The 21,815-nt window shown below is 43.8% G+C and overlaps 3 protein-coding genes across 4 annotated transcripts in view; all 3 read right to left on the reverse strand.

The window, feature by feature from the left end:
- Positions 1-940: 940 nt before the first annotated feature.
- On the reverse strand, positions 941-9,959 carry pycr1a (pyrroline-5-carboxylate reductase 1a). Its single transcript, XM_036939163.2, has 8 exons — positions 9,703-9,959; positions 9,392-9,477; positions 8,246-8,316; positions 7,653-7,832; positions 4,458-4,679; positions 3,774-3,866; positions 2,977-3,140; positions 941-2,186 (listed from the first exon to the last, which is right to left on the reverse strand). Exons 2-8 carry the CDS (start codon positions 9,456-9,458, stop codon positions 2,021-2,023), a joined length of 963 nt encoding a protein of 320 aa, XP_036795058.1. The 5' UTR covers positions 9,459-9,477; positions 9,703-9,959; the 3' UTR covers positions 941-2,020.
- Positions 9,960-13,182: 3,223 nt separating this feature from the next.
- On the reverse strand, positions 13,183-18,019 carry myadml2 (myeloid associated differentiation marker like 2). Its single transcript, XM_036939165.2, has one exon. It carries the CDS (start codon positions 16,645-16,647, stop codon positions 15,724-15,726), a length of 924 nt encoding a protein of 307 aa, XP_036795060.2. The 5' UTR covers positions 16,648-18,019; the 3' UTR covers positions 13,183-15,723.
- Positions 18,020-18,747: 728 nt separating this feature from the next.
- notum1a (notum, palmitoleoyl-protein carboxylesterase a) overlaps positions 18,748-21,815 on the reverse strand; it is a 30,947-nt gene continuing 27,879 nt past the window's right edge. For both annotated transcript variants that reach the window (XM_090197369.1, XM_036939166.2), the window contains one exon: positions 18,748-21,690. In XM_090197369.1, coding sequence (XP_090053495.1) covers positions 21,384-21,690 — 307 coding nt within the window. In that variant the 3' untranslated portion in view covers positions 18,748-21,383. The remainder of the gene's footprint in view (positions 21,691-21,815) is intronic.

The raw sequence follows: 21,815 nt of genomic DNA on the forward strand, positions 1-21,815 counted from the left end.
AAAAATAGTTTAAATAATTTAATTAATCATTAAAGTTTAGGAAATAACGTTTAATAAAACAGATCTAGCTAGACTTTACATATTTTGTTCACAAAATATATAAACTCTTACACGTTCAGCATATTCATGTATTTCACTTTGTATAGGCCTAATAGTACCACTTCCACCTTGTAAACAGTAATATGCCAGTCAAATATGTAAAAGGACTGAACGTAAAATGTCTTATGTAAAATACTGTAGTCTACCTACTGTGTATGTGTAACAATGATTGCTACCATCTTGAACAAGTCTCTCACACAAAGGAGATGTGTTTGTGTGTAGCAAGTCTATCTTGTAAAGGAGATTCATCTACACTGAACAGACATATAAAAGCAGCATGTAAAGTGTTCCATGAACTGAAAAATAAAATCACAGAAATGCTCCATATGCACCAAAAATGCTTATTTCTCTCAAATGTTGTGCAAATATTTGTTTACATCACTGTTAGTGAGCGTTTCTCCTTTGCCAAGGTAATCCCTCCACCTGACAGGTGTGACATGTAGAGAAGCTGATTAAACAGCATGATCGTTATACAGGTGTACCTTGTGCTGGGGACAAAAGGCCATGTAGTTGTCACATAATACAATGCCACAGAGGTTTTAAGTTTGAGAGAGCTGCAAATTGGTATGCTGACTGCAGGAATCTGCACCAGAGCTGTTGCCAGAGAATTTAATGTTAATTTCTCTACTGTCGTTTTAGAGAATTTGGCAGTACATCCAACCTGCCTCACAACTGCAGACCATGTGTATGGCGTCATGTGGGCGAGTGGCTTGCTGATGTCATCATTGTGAACAGTGCCCCATGGTGGCGACCCTGGTTATGGTATGGGTAGGCATAAACTACAAACAACAAACACAATTGCATTTTATCGATGGCAATGTGAACAAACAAAAATACCATGGAGATCCTGAGGCCCATTGTGAGGCCCATTTTTATTAAGGCATCTTTGTCAAACAGATGCATATCTGTATTCCCAGTCGTTTAAAATCCATAATCCAATGATTTCCTCATATAAACTGTAACTCTAATATCTTTGAAATTGTTGCATGTTCCGTTTATATTTTTGTTCAGTATCTCTCAATCAAGCAAAGAAAATGAAGAGATAAACAACAATAGAAAACAGGGACCTTTGCCGTTTAGCAACAGACCAAAATAGTTCCAGTAAGACTGTACATAATGTATGACCTAACAATCTGTCTAACGGAACATATAGGCACACATTCTATGAAACAGAAGCTATAGATAGCTGAGCACATAAGACATCCAACTCCACATCTGTCTCTGTGTTTCTACTGAAAGGGAGTGGGCGGCAGGTAACCTAGAGGTTAAGAACGTTCCAACAGTAACCGATAAGATACCTGGTTCGAGTCCCGAGCCGACTAGGTGAAAAATCTGTTCACGTGCCCTTGAGCAAGGCACTTGACCATAATTGCTCCTGTAAATCGCTCTGGATTAGAGCATCTGCTAAATGGCTAAAATGTTAAGGAATCTTAACTGTCTATGTTCGTCTTCTTCCCCCGGTCACCTCCTACTGCTTTTCTCCTTCATCTGCACTGATATGACAACACTGGACAGGTGAAAGCCATAATGCCTATTAGGAACTTGCTTTTACCTGTCCAGATGTTTCTAGTCAGTGAACATGGAAGGAGAGCAGGAGAAGTGTCCCTTCACCCTACATCCTCTATTGCTGCTTTAAGTTTATCATCACATTTATGAAGCTGCCATTTATGCCCCTCCTCTCAGCTGGCATGCTATAACCATAACACCTTTTTTAGGGTTTAAATAATATGTTCAGCGGCATTTCATTCTTTTGAGGGTCTCTTCCTGGGGCGTATCACTAGGAAGCAAAAAGACCCAAACAGGGAGGAACTACCTGAACTTGTCCGCTAAGAAACTTGTTTTTGCTGCAAAATGTTTTGATATGGTCTGCAATGCACTAATGAATTCACCACTGTTCTGTGATCAGAGCCACTCAGTTCAATTACTTCTTATGCCTGGGGTTGCTGCTGTTGAACAGGCTGATCCCAGATCCCGTCCGGACGCCCACCCCTGTTCCCACCCCTGGCTGCTGCAGAACCTTGTCCAGCGTAGTCTTCTTGATGGCCGCAGGAGAGATCTTCTCCTGGTCAGCCAAGAACTGGAGCTCCCTGATGGAAAGAAACAAAGAAAGAATATAACATGTACACTACCTTTTACTCTTAACAGAGGCTGTTATCCCGAGTGACCCTCAAGTCAAATTTTCACACACTGACACTCCCGTTTGAGCCACATAATTTTAAAGAGATGGGACTTTGCTCATGGAGTGTGTCTACTATCTGTTAGTTACAAAAAGTTCAGACATATGCATCTAGCACCCTCTGCTGTCTAAACAATAGCATCCAGCCATGCAACAGAGCACTATGATACAGACATTAAACACAAACATTCAAATTATTATTATTTTTACACAAAACATGTCTGGTTCCCTGAACCCAGATTTAGACCAGTCCTGGACTAAAAGCACACTCAATGGAAAATCTCCAATAAAAGTGCTTGTAGGTTGGTTGAATCTGGGTTGGGGAAACCCGACCCATCGCCTAGCTGACAGTGCTACATCAGTCTTATGTGGTTATATCAAAAAGCCACATTTAGTTAAATGCTATGTCCAGAGACCTACTGGCCTCACCATACCACCAGCCAGGGCTTATCCACAAAGATCCAACATATTGAATGTTGCAGATAGAAATGGAACACAGACTTGACATGGTTCTTTATTCTTCACGACAGGGGATCATGTCTACTCTACCACGCAGATTTCTATCGGCACATTCCGGTTTAATTTCCAGGACACAGACTTAGCCTAGTCCTTGACTAAAAAGCATTTTCTATGGAGATTTTCCATTGGAAGTGCTTTTTAGTCCAGGACACTGTCCCTCTGTAAAGTGGTGCCCAGCCTACCTGGTCCTAATGCAGGAGGCCTCCACAGCGTTGATGAGCAGGGCGCGGAAGCCCCCACTCTCCATGACGTGCAGGGCGTGAATGGTGGCACCCCCTGGGGAGCAAACGTTGTCCTTCAGCTGGCCAGGGTGCTGCTCCGAGTCCAACAGCATTTTGGCTGCTCCCTATGGGAAAGACAAAATAGAGACATGAACATACTGTGGTGAATTTGGGCGTAGCCTCGACCGGGGAACTGGAACCCGGGTCCCTGTGAGCGACAGTAACACATCTTAACTGTTACACCAAGAGATCCAAACCCATTGACGAGGTTACTAGGTTGCTTCAATACGGTATACTCTACAGTCAAGCAAACATTTGCAAGGCTCATGGTTATAAGATGTCAAACTCAAGAGAAGAACTCTCCACATTTTTGCTCAGATGCAATAGATTTCTTTCAAGATGTTTCCAGATCAAAATCTGATGTATAATAAAAAAAGAAAACATTCACAAGCAGTCCTCAAAAGAGATTTCTGACAGATTATATTCAGGGCTTGCCTGATTGTTAGTCTCTGTTCAGCATTTACATTCCCCTCATTGTACTGTGTCATTTGCCAAAGATAGCTGTGGGAGTTATCAAATCAGGATCAAATCCTCTGATCTCCTCAAGCTCATTAATGACAGAATGTTCATATTTGAAGAAAGACCAGTTGCTTTGGCAAATGACACTGTGTACAAGGAGTGTAATGTTACAGAGACTGGTACCAAGACTAATTCAGGGCTAGACGTTCATAGAGAATGCATGTAGATGATGTTCTCACCAGCAGGGCCTGTGCTCCAAGCCGTATAGCCAGTCTCCTGGGCAGACCCATTTTCACCCCCCCATCAGCAAGCGCTTCCACGGCTGTAAATGCCTATAGGGAGACAAAGACGAACACACACTTATCATATGCACACTCATCACATGTATAAAAACACAGTTCAAAATGGGCTCTAGAGATTATACAATAGAGAAAAGAGTTAACAGAAATGACTAGCCAGCCAGTAGTTTAAGCAGGCATAGTAGGCGTTCTCCTAGGAGCTAGGCAAGGTCCAGTTCTTATAACCAATTACTTGCATGGTCGATCATGAAAATAATGAGCTAAAATAGCTTTACAACCCAAAGGTATGGTTGTAGCCCACTGGGCTAACCTAGGCATTAGCTTGGGGGAGCTAGTCTTCTGGTGTCAGGAGAGGTCAGTCATCCCACAAGCGGGGTTTACTGAACCACCTGTTACAGTGGCAGACATGCAAAGCACAATTCAAAAAAAGCCCATCAGAGTTATCTTGTTGCAGGTGCGTGGGTATAATGTGGTATCTTAAAAGAAAGGAGAAACCTGCACACTACTCCTGCTCGTACTGTATCCCTTTTAATCACAGTTTATTAAAGCATGTCGGCCTCTTGGCCTTCAGAGCTTTTTTGATAGTAAATGTAAAATAGAAACTACAATAACATAACCACTCACATAGGCAGGTCCACTGCCACTGAGTCCGGTGACGGCATCGATCAGGTCCTCCTCCACCTCCGTGCAGTAGCCCACACTGGCCATCAGCTGCTCCAGCAGCCTCCCGTCCTCTAGCTCGGCGTGGGTACCCGTGGCGTAGACCGTGGCTCCCTCCCGAACCACCACCGGGGTGTTGGTCATGCATCGCATCACCTTGGGGAACGGGCGGTACTGGAGCAGCTTCTGCAAAGGGCAGGGGGAGAATAACACTGAAGTTAAGATTAGTTGATAGAAACATGAGGGAACGCTTCATGAAAACAGTCTCTGCAGTGAAACATCCTTTTTTTTACCCCCTTTTTCTCCCCAATTTTGTGGTATCCACTTGTTAGTAGTTACTGTCTTGTCTCATCGCTACAACTCCCGTACGGGCTCGGGAGAGGCGAAGGTCGAGAGCCATGCGTCCTCCGAAACACAACCCAACCAAGCCGCACTGCTTCTTAACACAGCGCACATCCAACCCGGAAGCCAGCCGCACCAATGTGTCGGAGGAAACACCGTACACCTAGCAACCTGGTCAGCCACAGGAGTCTCTAGTGCAGCCAAACCCTCCCTAACCCGGACAATGCTAGGCCAATTGTGCGTTGCCCCATGGACCACCCGGTCGCGCCTGGCTGCGACAGAGCCTGGGCTCGAACAGAGTCTCTGGTGGCACAGCTAGCACTACGATGCAGTGCCTTAGACCATTGCGCCACACGGGAGTCCGGAAACTTCCTTTTTGAATACGTTTTTTTTTTTTTACTTGCAATGACTTGGATATGTAGTTGTGTGGGGGCCAACCCAGATACAAGTATGTGGACACCCCTTCAAATGAGTGGATTCAGCCATTTCAGCCACACCCGTTGCTGACAGGTGTATAAAGTCGAGCACACAGCCATACAAGCATCACAGAGAAACATTGGCAGTAGAATGGCGCGTACCGAATAGCTCAGTCCTTTCCAACAAGTCAGTTCGTCACATTTCTGCCCTGCTAGTGTTGCCCCGGTCAACTGCAAGTGCTGTTATTGTGAAGTGGAAATTTCTAGGAGCAACAACGGCTCAGCCACAAAGTGGTAGGCCACGCAAGCTCATAGAACGGGACCACCGAATGCTGAAGCGAGTAGCGTGTATAAATCCTCTGTCCTCGTTTGCAACACTCACTAACGAGTTCCAAACTGCCTCTGGAAGAAACGTCAGCACAAGAACTGTTCGACGGGAGCGTCATGAAATGGGTTTCCATGGCCGAGCAGCCGCACGCACACAAGCCGAAGATCACCATGCGCAATGGCAAGGGTCGACTAGTGTGGTTTAAAGCTCGCCGCCATTGGACTCTGGAGCAGTGGAGACGCGTTCTCTGGAGTGATACATCACGCTTCACCATCTGGCAGTCCGATGGACAAATCTGTGGGGGACAATCAACTCCATATTAATACTGGTGATTTTGGAATGAGATGTTCGACGAGCAGGTGCCCACATACATTTGGACATGTAGTGTATATCCTTACTCATCTTTGCTTACAATCATATCAGAAATAACCTGCCTAATGACTCACAACTTCAACATGCTCTAAAAGTAGGCAAGTGTTTTCCATCATTCTCTGTGCCCCAGATTACACAGGACACAGAATTCTCAGAGGCCTCATCTCGTGACAATCCAACCTTGAACAGTCTCAAACTGCTGAATCTCTCTCTACGTACCGAAAGTAGCAGATGTCTCACTGTTACCATGTTCAAATGAAAGTTGTATCAGGTTCATATCAACCAAAGTCTGTAATGATGCATGCACATGTATACAGCATTCAGAATGACTATATAATGCTGACACTCAGAAAAATCATTTGCCTTTGAGCCATGCCTTTTCAGACACCTTGCTATTGGCCTTTTTCACATGACCACTTGTAACCCAAAGCTCTGTATTAAAACATTTACTTCCACCAGATCCTAGAAGTCTAGTCTCCTCTTTTACCTTTTCAATGTCAACTTACTACTGCAGAATTACAGCTTGCGGTTGTTTTTAACGTACCACTCGCACACTGACTGGAAACTGCTCTGGATAAGAGTGTCTGCTAACGGACTAAAATGTAATGTAAAATGTCACTGAGACAGGGTTAAGTTAACGACAAATACCACTGAGCTACGGAACTACAGTATCGAAGGTAGATTTTAGTTTAGAAGTAGTGTATTAGGCACATCCAGTAACTTGCAGGTGCAGCGTACAAAAGTAAAAGACAATATAGAAAGATAAGATACCCACAAACAGATGAAGGCTTCCCCAGTTTTATTGTGCAACGTTTTGAACCAAGACCTTTCCGGCATTACAAAAAGCTTGATTTTGCTGTTTTGTGGTCTGGTTCCCTCAAATATCACAGTATGAATCTATCCTGATTCTCTATTTGTCAGTGTCTTGTGAGAGCGCATGACTGTTCATCAGATTGCAGTGTGTGGCAGCTTTCCCAGTATCAGGACAGAGGGCTGAGGTATTTTCAGTGGGAACAGAATGGAAGGGCGATTCATGTTGTAGCAGCCGGAAGTTGCTATGTCCTAGGGCTATGTGAGACCAGAGCACTGTAGTAACGGAGGGGGCAGGGAGAGAATCTCAATGGCATTTCATTGATTTCTTCCTCTCTCCTCCTTCAATTAAGATTCTCCCAGGGAGAGGAGAGGGACTTCTGACCTCATCCAATGGGTTTTGAGGACGATGAGAGAGAACACGAGGAATCAAGGAAATGCAATTTACTGGAAGCCTCAAGTTAGGCTATAACAGAGGGCTGTAGCTTCATTGATCTGACAGGATGGAACAAGTTATTTCAAAGCAGGATTCCATCAGAATGCTTTCACCTATCCAATCATATCAGGGGCTTGTTCAATAGGCACCAATCGTAAGAAAACCAGTGAGATACTTGTTCAATAACAAATATACATTTCAGTTCCGTTGCAAAACGTTCTGTTCTGTGCGCTAATGAACACGACCCAGATCCGTAGTTCAGTACTGAGAGAGAAAGCGAGAGACAAAGCACTAGCTAAAGTCAACTTTAATTGGATTTCACAGTTTGAACCTATCTTGATTTTGTATTTTTGTTACTCTTCCGTTTTCTGTTGCAAAACATTTCTAAAGATCTGTAAATCAGTAGAGAGAGAAAGCTCTAGCTAAAGTCGACTTCCACTGGACTCCAAACTGACCTTCTCAATGGAGCTGATGGTGACACCAGCTGCACAGGACACAATGAGGTGGCGGTCCTCAATGTCCGGTCCGATCTCATCCAACACGAAGGGGATGATGTGTGGTTTGACAGCCAGAAACAGAACGTCACTCTTGTTCACCACCTCCTTGTTGCTGGTTGTGAGATTGACACCCATTTTCTGTGTAGAAGAGCACAGACAGTGTTGATCGTTACCCCTCAGTATGATAGCATTTCTAAAATATAATTGAAATGAACAAATGTATTATGTGCCTTTTTCTCGCTCTGTCTTTCTTTCTCTCTGTATCTGGCTTGTGTGTGTGGGATTTCATTTAGGTGTAGCCGATGTGAGATGGTAATAGATATGCTGTAACTGAGGAAACTTATTCCCACAAACATCCAGCGCAGCCCAATGACTGATCCATTCTACTCACCCGCAGCCCAATGACTGATCCATTCTACTCACCCGCAGCCCAATGACTGATCCATTCTACTCACCCGCAGCCCAATGACTGATCCATTCTACTCACCCGCAGCCCAATGACTGATCCATTCTACTCACCCGCAGCCCAATGACTGATCCATTCTACTCACCCGCAGTCCAGACACTGTGGGAAGATCTGTGTCTGGGGAGCTGGCAGTGATCCTCTGTGTGGCAATGACACCTGCAGGGATGGGAGAGGGGGGGAAAAAAATATCAACTGGAAAACCCTGGTGGCTGCGTTTCGGACACTGGTGGCCAGCCTTGGCTGCGTTTCGGACACTGGTGGCCATCCTTGGCTGCGTTTCGGACACTGGTGGCCAGCCTTGGCTGCGTTTCGGACACTGGTGGCCAGCCTTGGCTGCGTTTCGGACACTGGTGGCCAGCCTTGGCTGCGAGCCTTGGCTGCGTTTCGGACACTGGTGGCCAGCCTTGGCTGCGTTTCGGACACTGGTGGCCAGCCTTGGCTGCGTTTCAGACACTGGTATAATCTAAAAACTAAATATTTGTATACAAATAAAACAAAAATAAAAACTAGCAAATCAGGCCTGAAAACAAACAAACTAAACTTCAAATTAAAATGTACCTAATAGAAATAAACATTTATATTAAAAAAAACAATAATAAGCTTGGATCGGCGTGGTCAGACCAGCTTGACCAAGACCATGCTGGACCAGCTTGGTCACCAGCATAAGCTGGTATGTGTCTGAAATACAGCGAAGGCTGGTCACCAGTGTCCAAAACAGAGCGAAGGCTGGTCACCAGCAAAACCATCTTCAGACCATGCTGGTAAACCAGCATAACCAGCTAGACTAGCTTAACCAGCATCAGACCAGCTAAACATTTGGAGGTTCAAACTTCATATTTGACAATATGAAATGGTGACCTGCTTGCTTACAGCCGCAATAGGGTCGGACAGCATTCCTGTGTATATTAAGACACGGTGGAACCAGCTTGAGATAGTACCTCAATCCAGGGATGAGAAATGTGCTGTACTCCAAATTGTCCTGTTCTAAAGAGAAGATTGAATGACTGCTAACAACGAGCAGTCATTCAATCTTCTCTGCGTAAAAGTTGGGATAATTGGAACACTCAGAGTAAAAACGTGTTTCTGGATTGAGGTATGTTTTCCGAGCCATATCTCGCTCCAACTCTGCAGTGTCTTAATAATATACACATGAATGCTGTCCGACCCTAGTGCAGCTGTATCCAAGCGGGTCGGATCTGCCAGCTATTAAAAGCAATGCTTAGATGGTTACCTGCAGCGCTGAATCCCTTCACCAAGGCATGGGCCAACTGACCCGCTCCGATGAACCCCACGCTCATTCTGAAGTTTCTGTTGTTGCTGTGAAGAAAAAAGGACACTGGTAATATCAAGAGACATAAAGGTATACGCAATTACACCCGCCCTGTGTAAACAACAAAGAATATGTAGCATTTACAGTAAACAGTAGTTACTTCCTGATAACAAATGGAATCACAATACATGCCGTTATGACACAATTGAAGCAATGGCGACAGCTTCCTGCATCGAAGTAGCCTAAATATTTGACAGACGAATCAAACTCACGGGTGTTGCGACGAATGTATAAATTGTTTCCGTTTCCAATGTTGCCGCCAAACATATAGTTCAACAGAGTTACAGTTGTAACAGCGTTAACATGATTTCCACACCAAGAACCGACTATGATAATAACATGCGAAGTGACCAATAGACTGAGAGAGTCGCTAAACGTCTAACCAATGACGGTGGCAGCATTCATTTATTGTACAGTTATGGGTGGGTTCTGTAAGCTGTGTACAGCCAGTTGCATCAGCCTTGCAAGTACAGTGGGCGTGGAGAAGAAACCTCTACGTTACGTTCCAGATCATGACCTTCTAGTGGCTGAATCCGGAAGAGCATTCATTACCTAAGTATAAAAGCGCCGTCCTTTTATTTACTGCCGTAACACATCGACGTGTTAGTGATAAGATATACTATCAAGGTATTTGCTTCTCTATTTCAGGACACTAATCCTAAAAGGCAGAGAGGCCTATTATAATTCACTCATACATTAGGGAAATATAATGTTGAGATGGTGTTTTCACCATTTAAACGGTAGACTAGTACCAGCATTGTTTTGGGTGTCAGTTGAGGACAGGTGAGGACAGAACAGTTTGAACAGAGCCATCATGGTTTCTTGGCCCCCATTAATCCTAATCCATTCTTAATTTAATAAAGGGCATTTTAGTCCAGTAAAACAATCCATACATCACAGGATATAATGCTATACAAATGTAAGATCACAGATCCTCTGACAGAGCAGCATTTTGTGTCAGAAACAAAACCTAATACATCTGATTGACTAGATGCATCAGTAATGTTTATGCCTATTACTAGCTAGTCTGCAGCCCACTGTTCACGAAGGTGGAGACAAGGGGAGAGAGATGAACAGGTGCACAGACTAAACAATCTGTTCATTTTAATGACATTTTGAATGTTCACACGTTTCAGAACTTTTCTATCGGTTTAAATCATTGAGAACATCGCATGGTTGTCATTACAATACAGTGTTCAGGGATGTTTTGCAGTGCAGACCTCACATATGAAATAGTGGTAGCTGTATCTATGCAGTCAATTCCATAACCTCCCCTTACACACTCACACACACACACACTCACTCATACTATATATTACCAATTTCGTATTGACAGTTGATACACTGAACATTCAGCTCATAATGAATCTACACACTGACTGAACTTGGACTAAAACAAGAGGAGCTGAAGTTGAAACATGCAGTTGGGTGTAAGTATAAACACCAAAAGTACTCAATGATGGAAAGCCAATTCAACACGCTACACATTACATTTTTTAAATATATTATTGTCATTATTTAAAAAAATATCTTAGTTAAGATAAAAGTTTCTTGAAACACAATAAATGAAACAGACTATTTCAAGACATGAAAACAACCCAGTGATGATTTACGACGTCCTCCAATACATAATGGTCGACATGTTCATAGAACAAAAGCAAAGTACAGAAATGACCATGAACCTCGTTATAATCTTCAAAATGTTTTTCAACAATGTGCATTATTAGAAGGCGACTACATTTTATTGATTCCTCGGTTTACTAAACCTTTTAAATAATAGCTTCTTTATAACACAGATTGTAGAGGAACAGTTTCAGTTTAAATCACACTGCCTGATTATGAGGTTTACAGAGTTCTTTCGCATTTAGCACATCACTTTTGCACTACGAAAATGTCACCCAACAAAGCTCTGAATTAAACCAATGTACTGCACCATTAGACAGAGTGCCTACAACAGTGCTGGCCCTTGTCTCAGGTTTCTCTTAGAGATTATAATACTGATACTACTGATAATAGTGTTAAGAAATACACTGATGTTAAGACACAACACTAATGTTAAGATGTAACACTGATGTTAAGAAAGATAACACTGATGTTAAGAAAGACACAGCACTGATGTTCAGAAAGACAACACTGATGTTCAGACACAGCACTGATGTTCAGAAAGACAACACTGATGTTAAGATGTAACACTGATGTTAAGAAAGACAACACTGATGTTAAGAAAGACAACACTGATGTTAAGAAAGACAACACTGATGTTCAGAAAGACAACACTGATGTTAAGATGTAACACTGATGTTAAGAAAGACAACACTGATGTTCAGAAAGACATAACACTGATGTTCAGAAAGACACAACACTGATGTTAAGAAAGACAACACTGATGTTCAGAAAGACAACACTGATGTTCAGAAAGACAACACTGATGTTAAGATGTAACACTGATGTTAAGAAAGACACAACACTGATGTTAAGAAAGACAACACTGATGTTCAGAAAGACAACACTGATGTTAAGATGTAACACTGATGTTAAGAAAGACAACACTGATGTTCAGAAAGACATAACACTGATGTTAAGATGTAACACTGATGTTAAGAAAGACAACACTGATGTTCAGAAAGACATAACACTGATGTTCAGAAAGACACAACACTGATGTTCAGAAAGACACAGCACTGATGTTAAGAAAGGCAACACTGATGTTCAGAAAGACACAGCACTGATGTTAAGAAAGGCAACACTGATGTTCAGAAAGACATAACACTGATGTTCAGAAAGACACAGCACTGATGTTAAGAAAGGCAACACTGATGTTCAGAAAGACATAACACTGATGTTCAGAAAGACACAACACTGATGTTCAGAAAGACACAGCACTGATGTTAAGAAAGGCAACACTGATGTTCAGAAAGACACAGCACTGATGTTAAGAAAGGCAACACTGATGTTCAGAAAGACATAACACTGATGTTCAGAAAGACACAACACTGATGTTCAGAAAGGCAACACTGATGTTCAGAAAGACACAACACTGATGTTAAGAAAGACAACACTGATGTTAAGAAAGACAACACTGATGTTAAGAAAGGCAACACTGATGTTAAGAAAGACACAGCACTGATGTTAAGACAACACTGATGTTCAGAAAGACACAGCACTGATGTTCAGAAAGACATAACACTGATGTTCAGAAAGACACAGCACTGATGTTAAGACAACACTGATGTTCAGAAAGACACAGCACTGATGTTCAGAAAGACATAACACTGATGTTAAGAAAGACACAGCACTGATGTTAAGACAACACTGATGTTCAGAAAGACACAGCACTGATGTTCAGAAAGACAACACTGATGTTAAGAAAGGCAACACTGATGTTCAGAAAGACACAGCACTGATGTTCAGAAAGACAACACTGATGTTAAGAAAGGCAACACTGATGTTCAGAAAGACATAACACTGATGTTCAGACACAGCACTGATGTTAAGAAAGGCAACACTGATGTTCAGAAAGACACAGCACTGATGTTAAGACAACACTGATGTTCAGAAAGACAACACTGATGTTAAGACACAATACTGATGTTCAGAAAGACAACACTGATGTTAAGACACAATACTGATATTAAGAAAGACATAACACTCTGTCACTGCCGTCAAACGAAGTGGACCAAATTGCAGCGTGGTGAGCGTACATTTTCCTTTTATTTTAAAATGTCACTAACAAAACAACAAACTAAAGTCACAACCGTGAAGCTTACGGGGCTAAGTGCCACAAACAAAGTTAACTACCCACACTGAAAGGAGGGGAGAAGGGCTACCTAAGTATGATTCCCAATCAGAGACAACGATAGACAGCTGTCCCTGATTGAGAACCATACCCGGCCAAAACATAGAAATAAAGAAACATAGAAAACAAAAAATAGAATGCCCACCCCACATCACACCCTGACCTAACCAAATAAAATGTCTCTCTAAGGTCAGGGCGTGACACACTGATGTTAAGAATGACAACACTGATGTTAAGAAAGACAACACTGATGTTAAGAATGACACAGCACTGATGTTAAGAAAGACACAGCACTGATGTTAAGAAAGACATAACACTGATGTTAAGAAAGACACAGCACTGATGTTAAGAAAGACATAACACTGATGTTAAGAAAGACACAACACTGATGTTAAGAAAGACATAACACTGATGTTAAGAAAGACACAGCACTGATGTTAAGAAAGACATAACACTGATGTTCAGAAAGACAACACTGATGTTAAGAAAGACAACACTGATGTTAAGAAAGACATAACACTGATGTTAAGAAAGACACAGCACTGATGTTAAGAAAGACATAACACTGATGTTAAGAAAGACACAACACTGATGTTAAGAAAGACATAACACTGATGTTAAGAAAGACACAACACTGATGTTAAGAAAGACAACACTGATGTTCAGAAAGACATAACACTGATGTTAAGAAAGACATAACACTGATGTTAAGAAAGACAACACTGATGTTAAGAAAGACAACACTGATGTTAAGAAAGACACAACACTGATGTTAAGAAAGACATAACACTGATGTTAAGAAAGACATAACAATGATGTTAAGAAAGACAACACTGATGTTAAGAAAGACAACACTGATGTTAAGAAAGACAACACTGATGTTAAGAAAGACAACACTGATGTTAAGAAAGACACAACACTGATGTTAAGAAAGACATAACACTGATGTTAAGAAAGACATAACACTGATGTTCAGAAAGACATAACACTGATGTTCAGAAAGACATAACACTGATGTTAAGAAAGACATAACACTGATGTTAAGAAAGACAACACTGATGTTAAGAAAGACAACACTGATGTTAAGAAAGACACAACACTGATGTTAAGAAAGACATAACACTGATGTTAAGAAAGACATAACACTGATGTTCAGAAAGACATAACACTGATGTTAAGAAAGACAACACTGATGTTAAGAAAGACAACACTGATGTTAAGAAAGACACAACACTGATGTTAAGAAAGACATAACACTGATGTTAAGAAAGACATAACAATGATGTTAAGAAAGACAACACTGATGTTAAGAAAGACAACACTGATGTTAAGAAAGACAACACTGATGTTAAGAAAGACACAACACTGATGTTAAGAAAGACACAACACTGATGTTAAGAAAGACAACACTGATGTTAAGAAAGACAACACTGATGTTAAGAAAGACAACATTGATGTTAAGAAAGACACAACACTGATGTTAAGAAAGACATAACACTGATGTTAAGAAAGACACAACACTGATGTTAAGAAAGACATAACACTGATGTTAAGAAAAACAACACTGATGTTAAGAAAGACAACACTGATGTTAAGAAAGACATAACACTGATGTTAAGAAAGACATAACACTGATGTTAAGAAAGACATAACACTGATGTCAAGAAAGACACATCAAGGCACAAAGCCATAACATCATTGAGGCGATATGTAATCTGTAGTAGGCATGGGGCATTTAGAGGCACTTGAGTGGAGATGCTGTGTGTCATTTCCAGTGTGGTCTCTGTCTGTCTCTGAGGGCCAGGGGTGCAACTCAAAAGTCTATACCCTCTATTCCTCGTATCCCCTCTCCACACCTCCTCACAACGTCAGAGCGAGGCAGAAGTCCATTCAAATATCGTATCGCCTTTTGTCTTCTCCAATGCTCTCCTCCCTTACCTCGTACGCCGTGTCCAATGAGGAATCAAGGAAAAAACTTTTGAGATTCACCCCAGGAGTGAGGAGGGTAGAGGGGTCCCCAGGACTGAGGAGGGTAGAGGGGTCCCCAGGACTGAGGAGGATAGAGGGGTCCCCAGGAGTGAGGAGGGGTCCTCAGGCATCAGCGTGGAGTGAGGAGGGTGGAGGGGTCCTCAGGCAGCAGAGTGGAGGGTGGAGGGGTCCTCAAGCAGTGGAGTGGAGTGAGGAGGGTGGAGGGGTCCTCAGGCAGCAGAGTGGAGGGTGGAGGGGTCCTCAAGCAGTGGAGTGGAGTGAGGAGGGTGGAGGGGTCCTCAGGCATCAGCCATTGAGGGAGGAGGGTGGAGGGGTCATCAGGCAGCAGAGTCAGGGTTGAGGGGTCCTCAGGCAGCAGAGTGCAGGGTGGAGGGGTCCTCAGGCAGCAGAGTGCAGGGTGGAGGGGTCCTCAAGCAGCGGAGTGGAGCGAGGAAGGTGGGAAGGGTCCTCAAGCAGCAGAGTGGGAGACAAAGCGGATCCTCTGGGAGTAGATTAGGTCGCTGAAGTACAGCACCATATTGACATGCGTGAACACCGCCACCACCAGCTTGCTGTCCCAGGGACAGTTCTCCCAGGGACAGCCGTCGGGGCGACCCGGCGTGCCATACTTCCTGTCGAAGCTAAAGATGGGCCACACCAGGGCGGCGCTCAGGTACAGCAGCGTCGCCAGGAACGTGTAGATGATCACGAAGCGGTCGAAGGGGAAACTCAGGGGCAGAGCCGAGGCTTTTCCTGACACGGTCACAGCGATCACGACCACGGTGATGGAGAAGCACAGGCTGTAGACCACCACGCAGTAATGAGTGGGGATGTGGCAGTTGTACTCGCTGCCGTTGGCCAGGGCCCCGAATATAATGCAGGCCACGAAGGCCTGGACCACCTTGAGCAGGCCTGACATGGTGGCCATGTAGCCCACCACATGGCCGGGTTTGGCCCGGGTCAGGAACACCTCAGCCGCGTAGGCGAAGCAGCAGAAACTGGAGCACACGGTGACAGCGATGCGGTAGTTGCGCACCTCGCAGCCCCCGTCCGACTTGGAGCACTGAGAGCGCAGGAAGTAGACGGGGTAGACGACGGAGGCGGCGACATACATGAGTGTGGCGAGCATGGCGAACGCCACAGTGAGGTTGTCCCAGGAAATTGGCATGCAGCAGGGGAGGCGTGTCACATCCATGGTGAACACCAGCAGGGTCATGGCGAAGCAGAAGCACCACACAAACATGCAGTAGATACCATAGGCGTGGTTGTATCCGGCGCTGTGGGCCACCAGGGCTATGATGGTGCAGCCCAGGAGGAGCTGGAGCATACGGGCCCCTCCTAGAGGAGACAGCACCGCCGCCTTGTTCAGGTAGTGTCCGCCTTGGGGGTCCATGGTCACACCTCCTGTCCCCTAATTGCCAAAAGCTGTCTGGGTGTATCTTCTTCCCAATGGTGACTCCAGGCAGCCTCCTTCCTTTCAGGTTAGGTGTCGTTGCCCCCGCCTTGGGCGTCTGGGTGTCACTTACACTCAACAATGCCCCCAGGCAGCCTCTTTCCTATGCCCCCGGGCAGTCTCCTTCCTATGCCCCCAGGCAGCCTCTTTCCTTTGCCCCCAGGCAGCCTCCTTCCTATGCCTCCAGTTGGCCTCCTTCCTATGCCTCCAGTTGGTCTCCTTCCTATGCCCCCAGGCAGTCTCCTTCCTATGCCCCCAGGCAGCCTCTTTCCTTTGCCCCCAGGCAGCCTCCTTCCTATGCCCCCAGGCAGCCTCCTTCCTATGCCTCCATACAGCCCCCCTCCCTCCCTTCACGTTGGGTGTCCTTGGCCTGACTCTCCCCCTTTCTCTCTCTCTGTGTGGGGACCTCGCCCTTTGCCTGGCTCTTTTTATAGACCGGTCTAATTACAAATCTCTCTCTATGTTTCCCTGCATGCACCTTGTAATTACTGCAGTGTGTTGGAGATCAGGTTACAGTCGGCCACAATGGTGTTCAACTTACAACGCAGTCAGAGCCCTGAGCAGTGCTGATTTCATCTTCCCTGTCAACAGTTTAGCAATTTTGGATTCTCAAATAACATCAAATCTTGTAACTTCTTTGCTTCTCTAACGGTAATAATTTAATGTTGACCCAAGTGATCTGTCTAGTTTCTTACAGATGCTTGTATCAATAATCACATATCGAGATAAAGTCACAGATTGAGATTGACGGTGGCCAGATATAACATTACCCTTGTGTTTTAACTGAAAAGTCCAACTCAGTCACAAAGGGTCTTGTCATTCACTTCTCCTTCAGGTTATGGAAGCACAACAAGATCCTCGCTCCCAACACGTCACTCCAGAGATCCAGAGCCCAACAATCCATCAACAGGCTCATTCAAACGCAGTACAGTTACATGAACATGGGGGAGTGCTCCGATAATAACCCATTATAGAACTGGTGGGTTAGGTTGTTGTTCTGGTTGTAGTCCTGTGTCCCATGCGGGCAGCTGTACTATGCTTGTCAATGTCCAATACTGATCAGCTCTGTCCTTGTAATCCTTCCACTGCCAGGACCTAAGCTCCCTGGAAAAGTCCGCCTCACTGTCTGATCTCTGTCTCGTGTCCCTCTTTCTCCCTCTCTTCTTCTCTGTCTCTCTCTCACACGCTATTTCTCTCTCTCCCTCCCTCCCTCTTTCTCTCTCTCCCACTGCCTCTCACCCTCTCTCCTGATGTGTTCTCTCTCTCTCTCAAATACACACACACACCCTCTCTCTCCTACATGACAGTATGTGCCCCATAGGCTGCCAGGGAAAGTTATTTAAATGACTGCTCTGCCCAGCTCAGGGTTATGGGCCAGGCCGGGTCTATAAATAGGGGACTATATTCCACAGAGGAATGGGGTGGGAGCCCACATGTCCAGGTCCGCCCCCATCAGGCACCAGCGTGGGGAGTCGTGTTTCTGGGACAGAGGGAACTTACTTAGAGTCAGACTCTCTCGTTCTCATTCTCTCTCTCTCTCTCTCTCTCTTTTTCTGTCTCTCTCTATCATGCTCAGTCTCTCACTGGGAGACTGCCTGGCATTTATCCCCAACGTAATGACAGGGGAAAGAGCCCAAGACGGCCATTTGGGCCAGCAGTTATATACAGGTCCTAGGGATGATTATACATGAGATACTAGTAGCTACCAGCTTTGAGCTGAGTTTTGAGATTGAGTTTCATGTGACAGTCAAGGTATAGTAACTCATTGAAATTCATTTGTAAATCAAATAAAAGCCTGATAAGATGAGTTTCTACATTTGAACCATTTAGCAGACACTTAGCCAGAGCTATGTAAAGTGCATTTAAAATAAGGTAGGTAGGGAAGGTAAAACCTTCAAAATAGACGCCATCTACACTATCAGTTTCTAACCTAATACGTGCGTGTAATATGTGCGTGTACTGTGTGAGTCAAGGAGTCCACTATTGGTACTGTCGATTGAGGCAGAATGGTGAAGACATCAAAGAGACAACAAGAAAACGTTTCTTTTGAAATAATTGTAATGTGTCCTTTCTTTAAAGTCTGATACAAAGACTTGCAATCAACACAAAGAGAAAGAAAAAACAGCAATATATTTACAATTTACAAAGAATCACTTCTCTGTGAATATAGCACTTATAAATATGATTTACATAACAAAATAAATATGTAAATGACCAATGTAGCTTGAGTTTTCTCTGTTAAAAAATATGTTACAGAACAAAATGACAATGAGTAATACCTTTCCTTCTCTGGTGTCTGCTGAAAGAGGTCTTTTAAAACATAGTTTATACGACTTAACATTGAGCATTACAGTACATACAACATTATCATTATATTAAAAAGTGATTTTCTATTACAAAATATAAAGAAAAGGAGTTACAATAGTGAACACTTAAAAATAAACCTATACACTCAGACAAAAAGAATCCAGTATGTGATGTTCTTCTCCATTTGAATGGAAATTGCATTGATTCTACAGTTTGTTGTTCAACAAAGCCCATCTAATGTGTATTTCACCTTCTGATGCGATGATATACTGTATGCATGGAAACCGTCATGGCTGACTAAAAAGGAGTATAGCTGATGATTCTGTTGAGATGTAAAGAGGACTACATAAATTGGCACTGTGGTATAGATGAACTATTAGTGGGCCTGTGTGAGTGACCTACAGAACCTGGATTCATGCAGTTTTTGTTTCATTTTCAGATACTTTGAGTGTTTGATTGAGCCTGCGTGGAGGAGTGCTAGCTGGGGAGGGTGAGTGGCTTGCACTTTTGGGACTATTCTATTGTTTCCATTGTGCCAGACATGCTAAATCAAGGCCCACCAGCACTGAGACCCATCTGAGCACCACAAATCAGGGAGAGCACCGTAGAACTCTAGACTGGCACGCTGTGGAAATGAGATCCTACTTTATGGTCAATCATAGAATCAGAATTCCTCTAGAATTCCTCTAGAATTCTGTTTCTGTGTTCAATAGCTTTAGGATCTGAACCATATCTACCTGTGTCAAGGTAAGGACTGTAGTTACCGGTATAATGGACTCTTCTCTACCACAACCATCTGAATCATCATTTCTTTAGTTGGAAGCCCCATGAGAAACCTTTGTTTGAACTTTCATGATGTTCCTACAATTGCCAATAGGTGATTACCTTTGGTGGTTGTGTCAAAGTTCTCAGTGGTCCTCATACAATTCCTGCGGTTTTTAAATGAACCTGAACGTGTATTGCTCATTATATAAAGGTTCATTCCGGTCTCGCAATCTGACTGGTCAATTCCGGGTTGCAGCCGTACTGTTATGCCTTTATGATACCGCATCAAGCCATAGAGTAACAAACTGTCAGCCAGCTGGTGATTTGTTTAATGTGTTGCCTAGCATCACATTAAGAACAGTCTGATGCTGTTGTTGTTACAGTGTGCTGTGGTGATGATCAGGGGTGAGAGCTGGGTTGCTGCATTCTTCCTTTCTTATCCTCCCTCTCTCTTTCCACTCTTTTCCCATCCCTCCACTGCTTTGGAGATGAGACGGGGGTAAATACTGACCCTGTTCAGGAGGGTGCAAGGGTTACAGAACGTTCAGATAGATATGTGTTGTGTAGATGTGATATCTGGCAAGTTCCTATTGGGAATCGTGTCTGATCTATTCGTTCCATTTCTATCTGTAACATTCTGAACGTTTCACCTCACTGAATAATCCACAGTTGTTTCCATGTTATTGTTGCATCCCAAATGGCACCCTAGTGCCTGGTGGCACCCTAGTGCCTGGTTAAAAGTAGTGCACTATATAGGGAATAGGGTGGCATTTGGGAAGCAGTCACTGCCTCCTTAGAGAAGGACTACTTGTCCAGTGCTTTCCACACCTTTAATGTGTGTATGCGCCTGTTCTTGACTTGAGGAGAAAATACTATGCTAGAAGAGACCCACAGTTAGACAGACTTAAACATTGTGTTTACTTCATATACTTTACATAGACTCCTTTAAAAAAACTTCCTTAAGTCATTGCTGCCTTTTTTTAACAATGACACAATTAAAAACAACCGACACAGGATAAAAGTTAAGGTAAAATAAAACAAAAAAAACCAGAGCAAATAGCAACTAAACAATGAGCATCCTTAAAACTGGATTACATTCGTGATTATTCTTTTTCTTTTCCAACCAAAAGATCATTTAAGGAGAGTAGCAGAGAGGTGTGCCTTGTCTATGTGGAGTGTTTGCCCAAGTACTCCTAACAGTACTGGGTTGTGAGAGGCTCTGTCGGGTGGGTTGGGGTCAGACTGTAGCCCTTAGGTGTGACTGAGGTTAGGGCTGAGGTGAATGGGATGGGGACAGGGAACATGAGGAGCAGAGCTGGAGGTATCAGATGTGGGGACCAGACTTGGTGTCGAATCCTACCTTGAGATCCACACAAAACTCAAGTATTTTGCTTAAAAGGATACTTCAAGTTAAAAATAAGCTAAACCCCCCCCCCCCCCCAAAAAAAAAAGTGAACTATCCCTTTAAATCAAACATTGATGTCAACGGGAGATTAAAACAAGTATTTAAAAAAAATGTAAAAAAATCTGGGATCTCGAAGTTAGGATTTGGCCCCATAGCCCCCTGGTTTAGTCTACTGTACTAAGACTTTACTCCTGTCTCTTTAGCTCCCACTGCTCAGCATCCCCAGTAGCTTGCTGGGGTCCATGCCCTGCTGCTGGGCCATCTTCTGCACGTCAAAGCCCATGTGCATGAGGAACTGGATCACGTTCATCTCCTGGCCCGTGAACTGGTCCCGGATGGTGGGGCAGGTGGGGTTGCAGTGTGGCCAGGGGCAGCTGTCAATCAAATGGACGGGGCAGCCCTTGGGCGGGGCCTTGTTGTTCCGGCTGTTGTCTTGGAGACTGCGGTCCCAGCAGTGCAGGGCTCGGGGAAGGGAGGTGCCTTTGACCTGAACGTCGATCCAGTAACTGTAACAGACCAGCCACAAGAGGGCACTGTTAGATCACGGCGAGTCACAATAAACAGCTAGCTGACACAGAATTATCTCTCTCCAGTTAGAATGGTGTTCAGTAGGGAAAAAGCAGTGAAAGGT

This window comes from Oncorhynchus mykiss, chromosome 13 (genome assembly GCF_057628025.1).
Source record: "Oncorhynchus mykiss isolate SJ-2025 chromosome 13, ASM5762802v1, whole genome shotgun sequence".
Lineage (NCBI taxonomy): Eukaryota > Metazoa > Chordata > Actinopteri > Salmoniformes > Salmonidae > Oncorhynchus > Oncorhynchus mykiss.

Excerpts from the sequence above, each read along its gene's own strand:
- pycr1a (XM_036939163.2), bottom strand. The coding sequence starts at position 9,458 with ATGAGCGTGGGGTTCATCGGAGCGGGTCAGTTGGCCCATGCCTTGGTG. Across the intron at positions 8,317-9,391 it reads GAAGGGATTCAGCGCTGCAG|GTGTCATTGCCACACAGAGG; the intron begins GTAACCATCTAA and ends CCATCCCTGCAG. Across the intron at positions 3,141-3,773 it reads TTGGAGCACAGGCCCTGCTG|GGAGCAGCCAAAATGCTGTT; the intron begins GTGAGAACATCA and ends TCTTTCCCATAG.
- myadml2 (XM_036939165.2), bottom strand. The coding sequence starts at position 16,647 with ATGGACCCCCAAGGCGGACACTACCTGAACAAGGCGGCGGTGCTGTCT.